The 19,762-nt window shown below is 41.8% G+C and overlaps 10 protein-coding genes across 11 annotated transcripts; 4 read left to right on the forward strand and 6 right to left on the reverse strand.

Moving 5' to 3' along the window:
• Positions 1 to 123: 123 nt before the first annotated feature.
• On the reverse strand, positions 124 to 2,756 carry SAMD00019534_120890 (hypothetical protein; the record flags this gene model as incomplete). Its single annotated transcript, XM_012892644.1, has 7 exons — positions 124 to 773; positions 839 to 1,411; positions 1,473 to 1,728; positions 1,762 to 2,072; positions 2,145 to 2,189; positions 2,259 to 2,425; positions 2,497 to 2,756. Coding segments are annotated over 7 exons (2,262 nt in total), but the record flags the coding sequence as incomplete, so codon positions are not given.
• Positions 2,757 to 3,119: 363 nt separating this feature from the next.
• On the reverse strand, positions 3,120 to 4,375 carry SAMD00019534_120900 (hypothetical protein; the record flags this gene model as incomplete). The annotated part of the gene is made up of 5 exons (XM_012892645.1): positions 3,120 to 3,354; positions 3,434 to 3,472; positions 3,545 to 3,856; positions 3,935 to 4,115; positions 4,201 to 4,375. The coding sequence occupies 5 exons, from the start codon at positions 4,373 to 4,375 to the stop codon at positions 3,120 to 3,122; spliced, it is 942 nt and encodes a 313-aa protein (XP_012748099.1).
• A 730-nt stretch (positions 4,376 to 5,105) lies between these two features.
• Positions 5,106 to 7,023, reverse strand: SAMD00019534_120910 (hypothetical protein; the record flags this gene model as incomplete). 2 transcript variants are annotated; one of them, XM_012892647.1, is made up of 4 exons in its annotated part: positions 5,106 to 5,462; positions 5,532 to 5,678; positions 5,769 to 6,534; positions 6,608 to 7,023. In XM_012892647.1, coding segments are annotated over 4 exons (1,686 nt in total), but the record flags the coding sequence as incomplete, so codon positions are not given. The 2 variants fall into 2 exon arrangements, with proteins under 2 accessions (XP_012748101.1, XP_012748100.1); XM_012892646.1 differs by lacking the exon at positions 5,106 to 5,462.
• A 474-nt stretch (positions 7,024 to 7,497) lies between these two features.
• On the forward strand, positions 7,498 to 8,980 carry SAMD00019534_120930 (hypothetical protein; the record flags this gene model as incomplete). The annotated part of the gene is made up of 7 exons (XM_012892648.1): positions 7,498 to 7,534; positions 7,615 to 7,684; positions 7,773 to 7,888; positions 7,972 to 8,090; positions 8,172 to 8,277; positions 8,354 to 8,534; positions 8,617 to 8,980. 7 exons carry the CDS (start codon positions 7,498 to 7,500, stop codon positions 8,978 to 8,980), a joined length of 993 nt encoding a protein of 330 aa, XP_012748102.1.
• A 232-nt stretch (positions 8,981 to 9,212) lies between these two features.
• Positions 9,213 to 10,077, forward strand: SAMD00019534_120940 (hypothetical protein; the record flags this gene model as incomplete). Its single annotated transcript, XM_012892649.1, has 2 exons — positions 9,213 to 9,819; positions 9,890 to 10,077. The coding sequence occupies 2 exons, from the start codon at positions 9,213 to 9,215 to the stop codon at positions 10,075 to 10,077; spliced, it is 795 nt and encodes a 264-aa protein (XP_012748103.1).
• A 128-nt stretch (positions 10,078 to 10,205) lies between these two features.
• Positions 10,206 to 10,774, reverse strand: SAMD00019534_120950 (hypothetical protein; the record flags this gene model as incomplete). Its single annotated transcript, XM_012892650.1, has 3 exons — positions 10,206 to 10,329; positions 10,400 to 10,578; positions 10,658 to 10,774. Coding segments are annotated over 3 exons (420 nt in total), but the record flags the coding sequence as incomplete, so codon positions are not given.
• Positions 10,775 to 11,139: 365 nt separating this feature from the next.
• On the reverse strand, positions 11,140 to 13,776 carry SAMD00019534_120960 (hypothetical protein; the record flags this gene model as incomplete). The annotated part of the gene is made up of 3 exons (XM_012892651.1): positions 11,140 to 13,242; positions 13,310 to 13,580; positions 13,667 to 13,776. The coding sequence occupies 3 exons, from the start codon at positions 13,774 to 13,776 to the stop codon at positions 11,140 to 11,142; spliced, it is 2,484 nt and encodes an 827-aa protein (XP_012748105.1).
• Positions 13,777 to 14,220: 444 nt separating this feature from the next.
• SAMD00019534_120970 (hypothetical protein) lies at positions 14,221 to 15,668 on the reverse strand (the record flags this gene model as incomplete). The annotated part of the gene is made up of 4 exons (XM_012892652.1): positions 14,221 to 14,523; positions 14,585 to 15,061; positions 15,118 to 15,553; positions 15,619 to 15,668. Coding segments are annotated over 4 exons (1,266 nt in total), but the record flags the coding sequence as incomplete, so codon positions are not given.
• An 877-nt stretch (positions 15,669 to 16,545) lies between these two features.
• On the forward strand, positions 16,546 to 16,923 carry SAMD00019534_120980 (hypothetical protein; the record flags this gene model as incomplete). The annotated part of the gene is made up of 1 exon (XM_012892653.1): positions 16,546 to 16,923. The coding sequence occupies one exon, from the start codon at positions 16,546 to 16,548 to the stop codon at positions 16,921 to 16,923; it is 378 nt and encodes a 125-aa protein (XP_012748107.1).
• Positions 16,924 to 17,415: 492 nt separating this feature from the next.
• Positions 17,416 to 19,005, forward strand: SAMD00019534_120990 (hypothetical protein; the record flags this gene model as incomplete). Its single annotated transcript, XM_012892654.1, has 6 exons — positions 17,416 to 17,541; positions 17,660 to 17,920; positions 18,012 to 18,103; positions 18,187 to 18,375; positions 18,454 to 18,546; positions 18,630 to 19,005. The coding sequence occupies 6 exons, from the start codon at positions 17,416 to 17,418 to the stop codon at positions 19,003 to 19,005; spliced, it is 1,137 nt and encodes a 378-aa protein (XP_012748108.1).
• Between the last annotated feature and the right edge of the window lie 757 nt (positions 19,006 to 19,762).

Here is a 19,762-nt window from a genome sequence, read left to right on the forward strand (position 1 = left end):
GAATCAGCTGCGACAATGCAGCACATACAGCATAGCATAGTTATACATAAACATGACACGAGAGCCTTCCAACTAATAGATATGTTTATTAATGATTGATTGACTTGACATGATTGATTAGATACCGAAGTCATGTGTTGTCTTGTCTATGATGGTGGTACACTGCTTCTTGACTGCTTCAACATCGTTGATTGGTGAGAAGCAGACCTTCTCACTGCTGCAGGTGTACAGGGTAGCCTTGCCATATAGCTTGGAGTACTGTGGAAGTGATTTGTTCTGGATGGACTCTTCACCAAAGAAGTCCATATCGGCTGGCTGCTCAGTGTTCTTAAAGAGCAACACCTTGTTTGGTAGATAGAATTGGTGCACAGTGGATAGGATGGCCTTGAAGTCGGCGGAATCCTTCTCGCCCACCAAGGAGAGCGAGTAGTTGGGCTCGAGGTAGGTCATGAGTCCACATACCATCTGAGGGAAGACGATTGGAGCACGGTGTAGATACAGTGAGCATGACTCGAGGGTTAGGCGAGCCTTTTCCTGATAGTCAGGGTTGTACAGCATTGAGGACAATCTCAAGAGGTTGAGACATGAGATTGACTGGCACGATGGCTCAGCGCCATCATGCTCCTCCTTCTGTCTTGACAAAATGCTATTGTCCAGTCCACTGCTTGAGAAGTATCCATGGCCCTCTGTGTCCCAGAACAACTCGTCCTGTTTCTTCTGTAGCTCATAAGCCCATCTCAAGTAGCTAATGTCGCAACTGCTTTCATACATGTCTATGATGGAGGGAAGAGAGATGTCAGTGAATGAGCGCGGAGCTTATAATCATTACTATACATACCAAGCAATGCTTGAATAAAGAATGCATAGTCATCGGCGAAGCCATCAACATTGCTTGGACCCTCGCGATAGTTTCTGATGAGAGTATGCTTCTCTTGATTGTACAGGTTGGTCCTGATGAACTCAATTGCTCGCTTGGCAGCCTCCAGATACTTTGGTTCATCCAGGAGTTGGTAGGCCTTGGCAAAGGCTGATATCATCAGTCCATTCCAGGCAGTGATCACCTTATCGTCAAGGTGAGGTCTTGGTCGTTTGGCTCTCTCAACCAACAACTTGGCCTTTGATCTCTCGACAGAGCTGGTGATCTCCTCCAATGACTGTTTGAACTTATCGGCACACTCTTGGAATGTGTGGAACTGCATCACAATGTTCTTGTCCACAAACTCTGCATGAGGGTCCTCCTCTGCCGACACATTGCCACCACTCTGAATGCCATAGATGTAACTGAATACCTCTGCATCATCCTTCAGAATGTTCTTGATCTCTAACTCTGTCCACACATAGAATGCACCCTCGCCCTTCTCTCCATTCTCCATTAGACTGTCTGCATCCTCTGCACTGTAGAAGCCACCATCTATAGAGCAACATGTGTTAGATTTGCTTGTCGGTCACAATTGATGATATCCAATACTTACCATGATGTGTAAGGTCCTTCAAGACATAGTCCAAGACTCCAGTGGCGACATCTTTGAAGAAGGTGTCCTTTGAGATTTGATAGGCGTCAAGGTAGACTGTGGCGATCTGTCCTTGATCGTAGAGCATCTTCTCAAAGTGTGGCACCTTCCAATCTGGTGTCACAGAGTATCGATGGAATCCTCCTCCCAAGTGATCGTACATTCCACCCATTGCCATCTTTCTCAGAGTGAAGTGCAGCTTGGTGAGCGTGTCATACTGGTCCAATGAGGTGGTAGCGGTACATGACTCTTTGTTGGCTGGATATTGTCTGTACACTCGATGAAGGAAGTTGAATATGGACGTTCGAGGGAACTTGGGAGCGTCGGAGAAGCCGCCAAACTCTGGGTCGAACTGCTCGACCAACTTCTTGTGGCACAAGTCGATCGTATGCTCTGAAAGAGCGACCTCTTTGTTACCCTGTGGCTTCTCCTCCTTTAGGAAGCTGATAAATGTCGCGCCCCTCTCTGTGACCATCTGTCTATTGTTTGTCCAGAGGCTGTTGATCTTCTTACACATGTCAGGGAAGCCTGGTCTTCCATACTTTGCCGCTGGTGCAAAGTCTAAAGTGATTGATCAGAGACAATGTTAGCATTGTTGGCAACCGATTGTGTTGGTTCCGGCAATGTACATACAAGTTCCACCAGTGACGGGCTCCAACTGAGGAGTTAGCCAAACACCTGGAGGTTGAATGAATGAATGAGTGAGTCAATGTACCTCACTAGTGCACTGACAACAAGAATACATACTCATTGGCCATCCTCCATGGCCAGTTGTCTCTGTTATGTAGGTCATGTATATCTTATCAATGTCAGGTCTCTCCTCTCTATCCACCTTGATGTTGACAAACAGTTCGTTCATGACCTTGGCAATGTCTTCACTCTCAAATGATTCTCTCTCCATCACATGACACCAACTGTTATTGTTTGAATGTTAGACAGGATGATGATAACATGTATGAGATGAATGAGATAGTATAGTACTCACTGGCATGTACTATATCCAACACTGAGGAAGATCATCTTGTCCTCTTTCTTTGCCTTCTCGAATGCCTCCTTTCCCCAAGGGAACCAATCTACAGGGTTATGAGCATGTTGTAGAAGATAAGGTGACTTCTCATGTATAAGTCTGTTGGTAAACTTATGATCAGTATGTCCTCCTCCTTGATGTGATGTTTGTGTTGATGTTGACGTTGATATCGTTGTAGTATTGTCCGACATTGTTGAGTAGGTACGTCTTGTTGTTGAATACTTATAACCAAATGTTGATGTAGTTGATGTATTAACTAATGACGATGATGATGATGATGATGTAAATGATATAGATGGCAATGACTTGTTATACAAATAACATGTCCTCAGTGTATTAATGAATGACTTGTTCAACTTCAACATCATTAATGAAACTGGGGATAGAGAGTGAAGTTGACACTTTCATTCATTTCATAACTCTTTGTTGTTGGCTTGTTGTTGAAAAGGGCAATCCTTTATTTGGTAAATATATATATATTTTGGTTGTCCAATCATTCAATCATTTACCTCATCCAGCAGGACTGAATCCTGCTTACCAGACTCCTCTTTCAAACTCTGCTCCAAGAAGAAGAGTCATTGTTATTCTTGAGGGTCATCATCTCCAACACTGAGATAGTAATCCAACATGTAGCCACAGCCCTGCATGTACAACTTGAATGGCTCGATCATGAATGTTGGATTCTCAGCAGTGACCAAAAGGCCACAGTCTGGAACCTGTAGCAGTGTAGCGCTTGATGGATTGAAATGAGAGAATAACTCAACAATATCCTCGGCATCTGTTGCGTCCTTTCCAACGATCACTAGAACCTTGGCTCTGTACATTGTGAGTGTAGAGTAGTGAGTGTTAGTATGGCCAAGTCCAAGTCCAATCAATCAAACATTCGAATGCTTACCTTAGTGCACGTATATCGGACATCTTAATATCCTCTCTCCTATTTGATTGATAACAGTTAGTATGAATATGTATGAATGAATGTGATCAATCAAACAACTTATTAACTTACTTGAGGTATGAATCTATATAATGACACATGTTCTCCATGTTGATATTGGAGACTTCTACCTTGATGGTCTCCATGATGTTTGGGTTGTCTGAATGATAGTGATCGAGTAGGTAGTTGAAGACACTCTGTGGATTCTTTGTCGATGGCATGGTCTTCCAGCCGACCCAATGTTTCATAGTCTCCATCCAACCGAATCCCTTCAGTTCCGATCCAACCAGGATCAATCCGACCACATACTTTGGTTGGAGAATGGCGAATTGGGTCAGAACTGCTCCGCCAACTCCTACTCCAAAGCCAATGAAGTTCTTGACTCTGCCATGATGATTGATCGGTCAGTAAGTGAGTCGGTCTGATGGGACCCAACACGAATAAATATAAATATAAACATACTTAAAGTATTCAAGGACATAGAGTATATCTTTGGCCAACTGAGTGAATGTTGGATAATCATCTTCTGGAATGGTCTCTGCCTTGTATTGGTGTCCAGGGGCCTCGATGTGAATGATGTTCATGAAGGGCAGAGCGGTCTTCATTTTAGGATGTTCAAAGAATGGATTGAAACATGTAATGTCTTATTTCAACGAGTCGAATAATGAATGAAGATTGTTTGTTAGTTGATTGGTGGTCTATTCAATGTTGAATCATGATGTACATACGATTGATTCCAACATCATGATATGTAATTACGAATGGAAGGTTGTTGGAGTGTGCATTCTCAGCCTTTCTGAAGAAGCAAGTGAGTGATTGTCCATCTCTTGTGTTGACCTGATGTCTCACCTCTCCAGTTGTCTGACCATATTCATTCTCAACGTTTATATCTGTTGCATCCATTTTTGTATGTATTGTTTGATTGATTGAGATTGATTGATCGATATATTTGTTGAGATTGTAGTTGTTGTTTGTATTTGGTTTGGTATGTATTGTAACAATGTACTATAACTATATTTATATATATAATGTATATGTAATGTAATGTATTTGTATCAAATCGAAGGTCAAAGAAAGAAAGAGAGATGGGCTATTCAAGCATGCTTGTCAACAACACTGATACTAGAAGGATTGGAGAGAGTGTGAAGATGGCCCGCCGTCATTCAACTTATTGTCATCCTAATCTCACTCCTCAGTGTTGTTCATTCATGTATTCATTCATCCAAGACATGGTTTTTCCCACTTTCATTCACCCCTTGTGGTCATGGTCGAGTGTCAACCACTAGTGTGGGTTAAGTTATTCTTAGTGTTGGATGCCCGACAAACTCTGGACAACTACCGAATTGGGTCAGTATCCTAGAACCCTCTAAATTATTACCTTAAACGGAAGTTTGGCCCGGGCCCGCGTTTTGTCAAACACACCCACCTCACACACTTCACTTCACTTTATCATAACGGGATATGACACATCACATCCGCCACCAAAATGCCATCTAGATCCCCCTTTCACTGTTCGAGCATGACACTGCCCAGCCCCAGGGCCAGCTCTATCGAGTGTGATGGGGATCGAGATCGTACATGTATGGTCCATGGACCGGGTTGTGTTTAGGTTCTAAGCAGTATAACATTTTAGTTATTTCTTCTTTCCGAACTTCTCTGCTTTCTTCTTCTTTGTCAACTTCTTGATGTGCTTTGGTATCTTTGTCTTTCTTCGCTCTCTGTTCTGCTCTTTGACCAACTTCTTTCTGTCCTTCTTGTCCATATCTTCTAGACGTAATGGTTTCTCAGCGCCTGGCTCACCATCTTCAACTTCATCATGATCACTATCATCACTGCTGTCGTCATCATCATCATCGTCGTCATCATCACTATCATCATCGTCTTCACTATCATCATTGCCATTTCCAGCTTCATTATTTCTAATGATCTCTGGTTGATCCAATGTCTTTGTCAATGTGGAACTAAGTCCCATAATAGTGTTGTAAAATATCTATAGATGTTTGATTAGATTGATTAGGAGTTGTCCTTGGATGTCCATCACTTCAAGTGCATCACTTACATCATCTCCAGTCTTTGCTTTGGCCAAGTCACGATCCAGATCAATAATTTGGTCCAGTGTCCTAGGAATGTATGCATTCCTGAACACCTCCTCCTTGATCTTATCCTCGTTACTCAGATCACCTCTATCCATGATCCTCTTTTGTACCTGTTTGATGATTGATAAAGTGATTGTAACATGTTAGCTCTTGGTCCAAGAGTCCAAATGGTCCAATGGTATTGAGAGAGGGACACATACAGCATCCAAATATTCATCGATATTGTCATCATTGATTGATAGATCGGTAACAAACTCAAACAACTCTTGAGTGAGCATTGTGTGTACACCAGACTTGCGGAAGAAGTCGGTCATGTTGACACAGTCCATGCGAAGGAACTCCAGTGAGTGGGGATGATCGTGCTCGACAGACTGTGACACATCGATGATGAACAGACCACCCTTGTAGTAGAGGATGTTGTACTCGCTCAGATCGGCGTGCACCAGACGACATTTGTGGTAGAGCGTGCGCATCAGTTTGATGGCGTCCAGGTACAGCTCGTGGTATCGCTCGTCCGAGACGACGGCGTCCTTTAGACGGGGTGCGGCGTATCCGTCCTTTCCAATAAAGTTCATGATGAGGATGTGATTGCGCAGGACCAGGGGAGTCGGACAGGGGATGCCGGCAGCCTTCAGACGCATCAGATTACGATACTCCTTCTCGGCCCACACCTTGACCATCTTTCTCGGATTGCTCTTGCTGTAGCCACGACGGAAACGGAACTCGCCCGTCACATATCTGTCACGATCCTTGAACACCAAGATACTTGTCTTGTACACCTTGATGGCTCTCTCCTCGCCCGTAGCCGTCACGGCATGATAAACATTCGCCTCCTTTCCAGTGCTCACACAACCATTGATCTCACTAATAACTCCCTTATTGATCATCTTGAACAACATCAATCTTGTCCTTGGGTCCAGTACCTGTTCAGTTGTCGCTCTATTCTCCTTATCAGCAATCCTTATACTGTTGTTTGATTGATCAGATGATGGGTGAGTGAACATGTACCGTGAATGTCCAATACTTTGATGTGACTTACCCTTGCTTGTCATCCTTCTTTTTGATCTCGCGCACTTCGTTGGACACGGTGTTTGGTAGACTGCGATGTGAGTCGTCGTCGATGATACGTCTCATTTGACCGAGATTGATCTTGTTCTGATACTTTTGCTCCAACATATTATTCTTTGGTTGTAATGTTTTGTTGCCCAATGCTGATCGTTCATGTAGTATTGCATCCTCATCCTCGTCAGAGTCAAAGTAATCGTCATCATCATCATAATCTTCATCGTCATCATAATATTCTCCATCTTCGTCATAATATTCATCATTATCTTGTTGTTGATGTTGTGAAGTTGATGTTGAAGTTGAAGTTGCAGCATTCTCCAATGCTACCACTGCTGTAGAGTTATCTAAACTCTTCTTGTTATTGTTTTCTAATTCCATGTTTGAAACTTTAGACGAATGAAAAAAAGACGAGTGTCCATTTGTTGTTTTATCTCAATGTGTGTGAGAATAAAGATAGAACTTTTGTTTCAATCTTAATAATGAGAAATAATAAGTTTTGAGATTGAATGTCAATCAATCAATATGTTAGAGAGGCACCTGCCAGGTGTTATCCAATCACTACCGACCAGTTTCCACGTTTGGAAAAGTAAGATCACCAACCTCTTAGATTAAGGGATTGGAAGCTGGTAATGGTAAGTTATCAAAGAACAGATAGATATATAAATATATATATATATATAAATATATGAATAAATATATGTATATACAAGAATGTAAATATCTGAATAGAACAATTATTTTATTTTATTTTATTCACAAGATGGAAATCAGATTGAAGTTTCGTGCCCTTTCACAGAGGACCTCACTTCACTCGATCAATTTCCAATTCAAACTCTGATAGTTGTAAACTACAAACAATAGAACATGTCATCATCAACTTCACTGCCATTATTCGATGGACGTAAGTATCAATCTATCAACCATTCAACAACTAAAGACAACACAACTCTAACCCATCTGTTGCATCTATTGTCTCTCTAGACTCTGGAAAGTATGACAACAAGACCTTTTGGGGAAGGTTCCAAAACTTCAGGGATGTCACTGATCCAAGGTAAGCTTGATCCTGCTCTGTGTGGATACACAGTGATCAGTCAATCGATGTTCAGTGAGTTGACCATTCCATCCCCCCAACACTCAAGGTCGATGTTCATTACAGATGCAGAGTTGCAGAGTTCTGTTGACCTGATCGATCGATTCAAACAAGGAAAGATTGATCCTGTCTCCAACGGTGAGGCACTCTGGAGGGCAAAGAAAGGTATGCACTCGTCATCATTCATTCATTCAATCAATTGATCACTGACTCTATGTCACGCAATCACTCAACAACAACAACAACAGTCATGGATGCAACTATACATCCAGACACTGGTAAATCGATACCCCTCCCATTCAGAATGTGCTCATTCCTACCGATCAATGTTGTTATTTGTGCTGGTCTCATCCTTCCCAATGCATCAGTAAGTTATGTGACGATCACTTACATTACATCAATGGCTAACAACATCGGTCACTCAATCACTCAATCAATCATTCATTAGGTTGGAACAACGATCTTCTGGCAATGGATCAATCAATCATACAACATAGCACTCAATCATTCAAATAGGAATGCAAGCAACACAATGTCCAATCAGCAGGTATTGAGTATGTATCAGCTCGTCCATCCATCCATCCCAAGTATGCATCAAACACTTACACATCCCCATCGCTCCAACTTCAGCCGCCTACTCCACTGCCGTGGCTATATCATGTTCGTTGGCCGTTGGTCTTGGACATGTTGTCAACAAGCTGAAAATACCCAATGCAGCCATTCACAGTGGTCTAAAGACCCTGGTACCATTCACCGCTGTCACCTCTGCTGGTGTTGCCAACGTGTTGGTCATGAGAGGAAATGAGATGAAGTAAGTGATGCACGCATTCGTCAATCTTATCCTTCGTCACGTCATCCACTCACACTCAATCACTCGCTCTCACTCAATCAAGGGATGGCATTGATGTCAAGGATAAATATGGAGACGTTCATGGAAAGAGCAAGGTGGCTGGAAAGCTGGCGGTGTATAAGGTGGCATTCTCTCGCGCTGTCACATCATTCCCGGCATTGATCTTGCCAAACATTGTGATGAGCTTTGTCGAGAAGCTCTCATTCGTCCAACGATACCCCAAGGTCAAGATGCCCATCAATCTCGCTGTTATTGCCGCCATCTTCAACAGTTCTTTGCCCGCGGCCATTGCCATGTTCCCTCAAGAGTCCACCATTGATGCTGGCGACCTCGAACCAGAGTTCCGCGGTCTGAAAGACAGGGATGGTCAGCCCATCCAAGAGTACATCTATAACAAGGGATTGTAATAACCTCGCACCTACTAGTACTAATACTAATACTTCTTTCTATACGCATGCGTGCGTGTAATAAACTGTGTTTGACACAGCAAAGCATGACGAATGCAAGCAATGAATTTCATTGGACTTCCGCACTTCCACACTTCAGTCGACTTTTGAGCGTTCATCGTAATAACTCCAGATGTACTCATTCATTCATTCACAGAGATACATACTTATAGATATAGACATATATACAATCATGATACTGTCATCACTTCTCAACAACTCATTTAGACAACATGGCAACAAGATTGTAAAGTCATTTGAATACATGACACGTGTCTCATTGACTGGATCACAACATCATGCTCGATATATTACATCATCATCATCAACAACATCAAATATATACAGAACAACACATGGACAGACACTATTATATACACAGCAACAACAGAAACAGACTCAACCATTCAATAGTGGGAGACGATGCAGTTGCCTTGGATCTCGACACTTCTGCACCGACTCAACAACAACACATAAATCAATCAATGATCAAGTGGAGGCTTTAAAGAAACAACAACAACAGCAAGAACAACAGAAAGATCAACAACATAGTGTCAAGGTATCAAGCGAGCCAACACCTGCAGAGGTGGACATTCACAACAAAGACGAAACAGAGGTGGAGCAACAAGTCAATAGTCAAGGTGTTCGAATTGAGCCTCAGTATTATATAGAGTTCACATGTACGCACCAACCGCATGGCGCGAGCGAGGAGTGTGGCTTCCGATCCAAGAAGACATTCTCCAAGCATTCCTATCACAAGGGAGTGGTCATCATCCGATGCGAAGGCTGTAAGAAGTATCGTATGTATCATACTCTCTCCTGGTTGGCAAAGTAAGGTCTAATCAATTGATCGTTCGTTCATACATCTAGATTTGATTGCCGACCATCTAGGATGGACAGGTTATGGTGGAGGAAAGACCATCGAGGATTTCATGGCTGAGAAGGGCGACACTGTCAAGAGATACATGGTGGAGAAGGATGATGAAGTGGAGCCATCAAACAAAGACAGCCCAATCAAGTCGATCAGTGGAAACAACAATGAAAACAACAAGAAATAGGTTGCATTGTAGTATTACTTGCTCGCTAGATTGATCGATAGGGTATCCCTCTTTTAGTCAAAAGTTACATTCTCTCTCTCATTGTTGTTGTTGTTGTTATCTCTATATATCACATGCGATTCGATCGATCAGAACGGCAGCTCACTACCTGCGTCCGTCTTGTTAAGGAACCTGTTCACTGCTGGATGATTCAGAATGCTTCCAATGATTGGCAGCTTCCTAAGAATGGCGATTACAATTGGGAAGGCATCACTTTATAGTTTGATTAGAGTCAGTAAAGGTTATGTTGTTGTTGTTGCTAACAATGAATGAATGAACATACCCAAACAGATTGATGAAACCGAATCCTTCGATGGCCAGACCAACGATGGTCCTGCCCATGATGACCAGGAGAATGCCCAAGAAGAAACAAATGGTTCCCTTGATCTTCTTCTTTTGGAAGAAGAATGTGTAAGTTCTACCAAAGCCTAGACCCAATGCAATACCTGCAAGGAATAGTAACTGTGATCGTTGTGTTGTTGTAAGGTGTTAGCAATCATGTCATCCTGTTCCCTATATTCATTCATTGATTCAATCATACATTTCCAATGGCCAATAGACCTCTATCAAGGAACATCAGGAATCCAAACACTGTGAAGAAGATACCCATCGCAGAGAGCATAACTCCAATCTCTACATGTTCATTTGAAAGGACATATCATTAGTTGTTGGTGTTGTCATTGTTTCAAGCTACACATGATCCATACTCTGTTGATCTGTCAGAACCATTTCTTATTGTTGTATATATATATATGTATTATCTATGTTTGATTAATGAATGAATGAATGCTGAGACGAATGAGTGAATGTTAACATTGAGCTCAGAGTTGTGTGTGTGTGTTCAGGTGGGGGATGAGTCAGAGAGTTCAAGTTCAAAAGTGACTTGCAACGTTTCGCGCCAAGTTGGATGGAGGTGGTCAACTCTTGGATTGATGGGATTGAGTGGATCTCAATATTGGATGTCCATCAAAAGTCCTGTTTATTACTTTACTTTATACAAATAATAATGAAGGTACCCTAATGTTACATGCTTCCATCAACAAGGAGTGTGGGTGGAGTTGCACTTTGTTCTTCCAACGAGTCTTGGACTTGTTGGTCGTCACTAGGAATTATTTGTGTGGCCTCCTCAGATTCATGATGATGGTGTTGCTCTTGATCGACATTTTCGTGTTCATGTTGTTGTTGTTCGTCTAGATGCTGATGATGTTCACTATATTCGCTCGGCAGTGTTGGATCAACTTCATAATGAACCTCACTATCATCAATTGGCAGTGTTGGCATCAGTTCATCTGGTGTTGCCTCGATATGTGTATGATGCTCATCATTATGTTGCTCCATGTGTTCGTGGCTGTGATGTTGTTGTTGTTGATGTTGGTCGTCTTGTTGGTGAACATGATGATGCTCATCACCTTGTTCGATATGATGATGGTGATGGTGATGATGGTGTTGTTGATGTTGCTGATGTTGATCATCATGTATCAGTTCATCATGATGGTGATGATGATGATGATGGTAGTGATGTCCATCATTGTGCTCTTGGCCATCACTATTTGAATTGGCAACAGCTGATGTATATTCATCAGCTGGCAATGTAGCTGGTGTTTGTTCATATGAATTTGATTCCACAATAAGTGTGGCGGGTGTAGGGCTGACTGTTGATGTCTCCATGTTGTCATTGTTGTTGTTATCGTTGTTGCTGTTGTTGTCGCCTTCGAATGTTTGTTCCTCCTCTGTATGATGGTGATGATGATGACTATGATGACCATGATGTTGCTGCTCATGATGCTGATGCTCCTCAACATCTTTATCAGGTATCTCCATTTGTTTGTCATTGTCATTGTCATTGCCACCATCATTATCATTGCCATTACCATTGTCAATGTCATTGTCATATTGCTTTGCTTGATGATGTTGTACATTCTCAGAGGATGTTGATGGAGATGTTGTTGAGCTCCTCTGCTTCTTCTCGTGGTTGAATAGGTCCAACAGATCATCTTGTGAGTCTGTATTCTGCTTTGATGATGGTGCTCGTTGCTTGCGCTTCTTCTGCTTTGAATCATTGTTGGTGACAGTCGCCGCCTGGCCACCTGACGTCGACGATGAGTTGAATACACAAGGACTGTTCTTGATGGCTGTTGACTCAATCTCTGCATGGAGATAATAGGCACCATTGTGCGTTGGGAAGAATGACACGCCAAGTATACCCGGCCCCACAACATAGATATATGCAGGATGTGGACCGGGAACGGGTTGCGGGCCTTCCAGGTAGATCTGAATGGGATGCGATGAGACTGGTCCGTAGCCACTGTGACTAGAGGTGGTTGTTGTTTGAACTGGGTTGTCCAGTGCGTCGCGAAGATGTACATGAGCCGACATGACGCGTCCAGTTGTGATGGATAGCGGGGCAGTAAGCGAGAGGAATGTCATTTGAGGTGAGATTCGATTGAGTGCAGGGTCATTGTTGAGTCCATCTCCCGCAGAGCTCCTGCCCAACTTTTGTGTTGGTGATGGTGACGTTGATGAGGGTCGCACGCGACTGGGTGTGTCCACGTCTTGATTCGTCTTGTTTGTCGGTGACACGTTCTGACGATGAGGGGAAGGAGTCGTACCCATGTTGCGAAGTATTGATCGATTGCTTGATCGATTGATTGATGGCGCACCAATGTCATTGTCATTGTTATCGCTGTTGCTCCTGCTTCCGCTACTGTTGCTTACCCTGTCTGCACTTGAACGACCTACTGAAGAAGCAGGTTTGGAGTTTGAAGTGGTCGATGTGATAAAGGTGCCATTGATATCATGATCGCGATAAACCTGTTTGTGTTGCGTTGAATCCTCATCAGTGTCGTCATCATCCTCATTGTTGTCTGCTGCATCATCTGTCGTCTGCTGATGTTGCTGTGTTGGTGATGTTGTATTGGTATTGGAGAATGTCGTGCTGAATGACATTGCTCGGACCTTTGGCCTATAGACCATCGATGAGACAAAGTATTGATAGACAGGTGGTACAGTGGCCAACAACAATGGGAAGTTGACCCTACTCAACAAGTCTACATAGTCGAATGCATCCTTGCATATTATACACACTGGACACGACCAGTTCTTCTCTTTGATCCACTCAAAGAAGTTCTATATGATGAGGAATGAGTGAGTGATCGATCAATGAATCAGTCGTTGTTTGTCATGATGAACATACATAGCATGCCTCATAGTCAACCTCTTTGTCAATGACTATTCTAAAGTGTGATGGAGGTATGTTCATCAAGTGACTGTTGGACACTATGAATTGGAATGCCTCAGCAGTGTTGAGCTTGATGATCATCTTGAGACGACCTCCACACTCCAGTGATTGTTGCTGAGTCGACAGTCCAATCCACAATACAGTAGCCTCACACTTGTCATAATCTGCAGTCTGTTGCTCGCGCAATGACAACATTATAAGCATCGATGACAACTTTATCAAGTCGCTACCAATGTTTGATTGATTGAGTGTCAGTATGAGTGTCAGTGATAATGAGTGTCAGTTAGACATGCTGGGTAAGTGAGACCATACCCTATTGCTTCCTTTAGTATATCATTCTTTTGTTGTTGTTTGCCCTTCCCAACTGGCTTCCTCTTCTTTATCAGCTTGCTCATTATCGTCTTGAGACCATACTGATGCATCATCGATTGAATATGTGATACATTATTATCAATAGTCTCTATTAGTTGATCATCTGGAGCAGTGTGACATTGTTAGTATCCACGTCACAATGGTGGCATCTATTAGACATACTTGTTGAGTCATCTTCTGTTGTGTTAACCTGGGTATTCAGATCATTCATTAAGCTAGTGATTGACTCTGTTAAATTGGCATCAATAGTTGACACTGTCCTCATTGACTCGACCAACGAGTTAAGTGACAAAGATAGTGTCGGTATACTATCCATCATTATCTCTCATGAATCTGTGTATTTGTTTGATCAAACGAATGAATGAGAGAGTGAGTGTGTTGTGGAGTCAAATGATTGAGTGGACCTCAGTAACTTCAAAGATGGGCATAATGAGGGAATCTGGATTAACAGATGACTTTAAATCATTTATTGATTATGGGCAACAACCCAACTACTTGACTACAACACCAACACCATAGTGAGTGTTACTCATCTGGACGAGTCCATCCTCAACTATTGAGAATCCACCTGTGAATAGTTGTGATTGATCATCCACTAATAGACCACCATCAAGGTCACCTCCATAATCTGATAGTATTGCCAATAGATGTGCCGCTGCATTACTATTCAAAGATGATCCGACCATTGAACCAATCCAAACCTTCATACCAAGATCCCTAGCCTTTGTAATTGCTATCAACGCCTCCCTAACACCTCCAGTCTTCTCCAACTTGATGTTCACTCCATGTGCAATATCCTAAACATATTAATTAATACCATGTCACTCAATCAATCATTCAATCAATTCGATCACTTACAATTAAGTTATCAATGTCATCTGCGTTGCAAACTGATTCATCTGCGAATATGACTAGACCATGCCTGTGGTACTCCTCCTTGATGTGGACCCATTGTTGAATAACTGGATCGTCTTTGATTGATTGATTACCCTTGGTTGTCTCAACCGGGAATGGTTGCTCAATCATTGATATAATGTTGGTGAGTGTTGAGAGATATGGAAGATACTTGAGGGCAATCTCCGGTGTCCATGATGAATTGGCATCGATTGATATCTTTGTAATTGGTTTGTTGATTGATTGACAAAGTTCCAATATTGTCTTTACAATCAATACTCCACGATCAAAGTCAGAGTCCAACTTGATCTTAATATATCTCGTATACTTTAGACCAAATTCCAAACAATCAATTATCTGTTCCATTGTTGGGCACAATGATACAGTATAATAGAATGGTAGTTCCTTGCACTCCACTGATGATGACACTAGTTTGTATAACTACATGATAAAGTTAGTATTCAAGTTTGATCAATGTCATGTGATTGATCACACACTGGCATTTTGAGATGTTTGGACCAACAATCAAGTATGGCTGTTTCGATGCATGACCTGGCAGCGAATGAGTAGTCCTTGGTATTCTTGCTACATTTGTCCAATCTTTCCAAGAGGTATATGAATGGACTTTGATTGATTGTTGTGGTTGTTGTTTCAGATCGAACTGATTGGAAGTAGTGTGATGGTAGTTTGGAGAATGGATCGTATAAAGTTGTAGTTGTTGTTGAAGCTATATCTGGTATGTTGGTTGTAACATTGCCAAACAACTTTAGTTCTTCAAAGTATGTTTGACAATAATCTACTATGTCATTGTAATCTGCAAAGTAACAGAGAGGCTTCTTTGGAGGGACTCCACATTCACCATATCCAAAGACACCATTAACAGTGATTGTTATAAGTGCATTGTTTCTAACTGTTGTCAATGAATGAGCAGTACTAATAATGTTTGTTTGGTTAAACCTCAGTCAATCAAACAAAGTTTGTATAACTATATTGCTTACCCGAATGGATTTCTCAAGTTCAATCTATAAGGACTAAGAACAATCTTGATTATATCATCTAGATTATATCTTAAACTGACTTCCATTGTATTATTTATGTTTGTTTATATGTATATATGTTTGAACAGGTCTACTACTTCAGATCAAAGTAACAAGTAGTCGAGAGAGCACAGCTCATTCGAATCAAAGGTCATCCATCATCTTACAAAATATCTGAACTTTTAGATATTTTCATCAGATTCATTTAGTCCAATTCAGAACATTAGTTCCTCATTACCTATTTCTCCACCTCTATCTCTATCCTCTATCTCTATCTCTATCTCTATCTCCACATACTATCACTCATTGATACATGTCATTGTATACCCCCAACAAGTGTTTGATTGATTGACATTCATTGTGGTTGTTCAATTCAGATGACACCTGTGGTGTGCTTCTCGCTCACATGTACAACACAACTCAACAACACCAACAACACAAATAATAAAACACACGTTGAAATGGATAGAGAGTGGTGGGCGAAAGAGATAGAGATACCAAGAGGCCGCTTAATACTTTGAAACAACATCATATATCCTGGCCTCGCCTCATAAATGCCAATATACCTTATTCCAATTGAGTTCGTTGTACAACGAGAATTAATTAAACGTATTACAGTCGCCTCAAATTAACTCCTGATGCCCTACCCCGGACTACCTTACCCTACCAACGTCAACTCTGATTGGTTGTGTAATCCTTACATATTCCTGTTGTATATGATTCCGTCGATTGACTTTACAATCAGACATTTAAACATTATCCCTTTATATCCAACTGGTACTCAATCCATACCTATTTAAAGGCAATGAATTCATTCTAAATCCATCATCAAATCAATCAATATCAATCAAACAATATCAATCAATCAATCAAACAATCAAACTAACAATGAATATCAAACTTATTATTATTTCCACCCTTGTTGTACTTTGTGCAGCACATGTCACCTTTGGAGCCAACCTTGATTCCTTCCCATTCGACCTGACCCAGACCAAGACCGCAACATGGAATGATGGTGAAAAGACATTCTCAACATTTGATTGCCAACTCATTAACTTGTCGACACAGACCGTATCGCTGACCGAGATCACCGCCAGTAAGGCACCAGTAGCCGTATGGGGTGCTCTGTCCTACTCTGCCACCACCAAGTTCCCCGTTCAATCGTGGGCTCAATCCATCAGTCCAAATGGTACCGTCAACTTTGGATATCTCGTAGACTGTGCAGGTGCCATCAGCTGGTCATGGTGCAACCACAATGACGTCTAAGTCATGTGTCCAAGGATTGTATTAATACTATCAAATAAACTTATATTCTTATTCAATCACATTCAATCAATCTTGAGTGAACACTACATTCTGATCATATGATTTGGTTGATTGAAGTGTCAACTGATGACCAGTGAGTGAACGAATGACATGTGTGACAAAATGAATGTCTACCCAGCCCTGGGTCACACTCAACTTTTGATTTGAAATATCACAATAATGAAAAAAATAAAATCAAATTGTTTATTTTTAATGCTTGATACTGTTTTTCAGCAGAGATAGAGAAGGAAGAATGAGGTGTGTGTGGGTGAAAGGAGAGCTCTCATCCCCACTCACACACACTACCCAGACTGACACTCAACAAAGATCCTCATTCATTCGTCGACTTTAGAAATCACTCAACTCACAGTCAGTCTTCATCATCCATCATCTCCACTTATTATTATTATCTATTTTATTACATATTATATATTACATATATCATCAACAAGGATGTCTTCTGAAAGTCAAGTGTCGTGGTTGATCTCAGCACCAAACAGATCGGTCGGTGATGTCTTTGACATTGTCAACACCAAGACTGCCAAGGAGGCCAACCTCTCTGTGAACATCAAGTTCAATGTATGATCGCGATCAGCACAGGTGGAAGACGAGAATGAATGAGCGAGCGATGTCGATGAGAAGCAGGATGATCGATCAGGAACAACACACTAACACCTTGTTGTTGATGTTGTATTAGATTCCAGCACTCAGAGTAGGAACACTTAACTCTTTGATCACACTCAATGATGAGTTGCAAAAGATTGATGCTTTTGTAGAGTTGACTTCAAAGAGAATCAGCAAGCAGTTGTCGGATCTCTCTGGTGCCAAGCCAACCAAGGAGAAGTCCATCTCGATCAATGGTCACACCATTCCACAGTACCTCAACCAGTTCAAGTGGGACGATGCCAAGTACAACCCCAAGTCATCGCTGCAAGAGATCGTCGACAAGATATTCAATGTATGTTTGACCTGTCACATCCAGAGTCTCTGGATCATGGAATATATACCTAACCTAACCAATGGCACGTGATGCCATCAACTCCAAACAGACAGTGACCAAGTTGGATGAGGACCTCAAGACCAAGACTGGAGAGTTCAACACTTTGAACTCTGCTCTTCAGGCTGAGGAGAAGAAGTTGATGTAAGTGGAGATGAGACGCACGTCATCAAGATTAGCTAGCTAACACCAATGAATGAATGGGATGACATACACACATATTACAGGGGCAACCTCCAGGTTAAGACATTGACAAACGTTGTAGCACCAGAGATGAACGTTCAAACCGAATACTTGACCACCGCCTTTATCGTCGTTCCACTTAACAATGAGAACGACTTCCTGACTCACTATGAGTGCTTCGATGAGAAGGTCGCCGATGAGAACTTCAAATACGTTCTCTTCAGATCTGCCAAGTATGTTTAATCACATGAGTGGCCGACTGACTGGCACTGATCACTAACATTATCATCATAACCGCCAACCAACAACAGGAGGATAGAGGCTGACAACGAGTATGTCCTCTATTCAGTATGTGTATTTAAACGATTTTATGAGAACTTCAAGCAGAGGTGCTCCGAGAGAAAGTATGCATCATCCAATCAATCAATCAATCAATCAATGATGTTGGGACCATTCATCAAACTAACAATCAATCAAATCAAACTAGGTGGTACTTGAGAGACTACAAAGCAGAGACTGACAACAAGCCAAGTCAAGATAGATCCAAGCTTACTGAGGATCAGAGGAACTACAAGGCATCGTTCATGAGATGGTGCCGTCTGAATTTCCCAGAGTCGTTCATGGCTTGGATCCATTTGAAGGTGTTGAGGATATTCGTCGAGTCTGTACTTCGCTTTGGCATTCCAATCAACTTCCAGGCGATCCTGATGAGACCCGTCAAGAAGGAGGACAAGAGACTCAGAGATATACTGTACAACGAATTCAAGTATCTGGGAGCACAGCACACCAGCTCCAAGGGAGAGGAGGAGAGCTCAGAGAAGTTTTATCCATACGTCTACATCCCAATCGACTGGGAGCTATAAGTGCAGTGTCTTGTCAGGACCCTTTGCTTGCGACATTCAACACTTCAACAACATCATCATCATCATCATCACACTCAAGTCTCTGTGTGTGTAGCGACTTGGCCTACTCCGACAAGTCACGCATGCGCAGCCACCTGTCCGTTCGTCCCATCTTGCAACAAACTAACCATCATCTAAATACTTAATATCATCATCATCATGGAGTCAATAATAAAAGCTTATATAATCATGTGGATGCATCAAGAGTAATAACAAACAAGACGATAGATGGATGGATTCCAGCAATGACCTCTCCCTACCTGTAGGTTAGTTTAGGTGATGTTGGTTGACAAGACCCAACCCATCATCAATTGATTGCATCCCACCACCGATCTGGGTTAGATCAAAGGGTGTGTGTGTTGTGATTGATGAGTGGTTTGTGGTGATTGATTGATGGCTATCATAACGATGGGGTTTGTGGACCATGTCTCATGATTGAATGTCTGTCTAGTCTGAATGAATGAATGATTGAATGAATGAAAGATCGTTGTTGTTGTTGATGTTGTGTTGCCCTCTGACGAACTATCAACCATACGTACACTACAATACATACTAGTAGTGGTACTAGTACAACATCGTCATTCATCATCATACATCATACATCATACATACATCCAACAATCAATATTATCTCTACCAATCCAATATATATCTCCAACATCATTAACACAACAATCGTGTTGTAATACCATTACACTTACATTTATTTATTTATTTA

This window comes from Acytostelium subglobosum, assembly GCF_000787575.1.
Source record: "Acytostelium subglobosum LB1 DNA, scaffold: scaffold38, whole genome shotgun sequence".
NCBI lineage: Eukaryota > Evosea > Eumycetozoa > Acytosteliales > Acytosteliaceae > Acytostelium > Acytostelium subglobosum.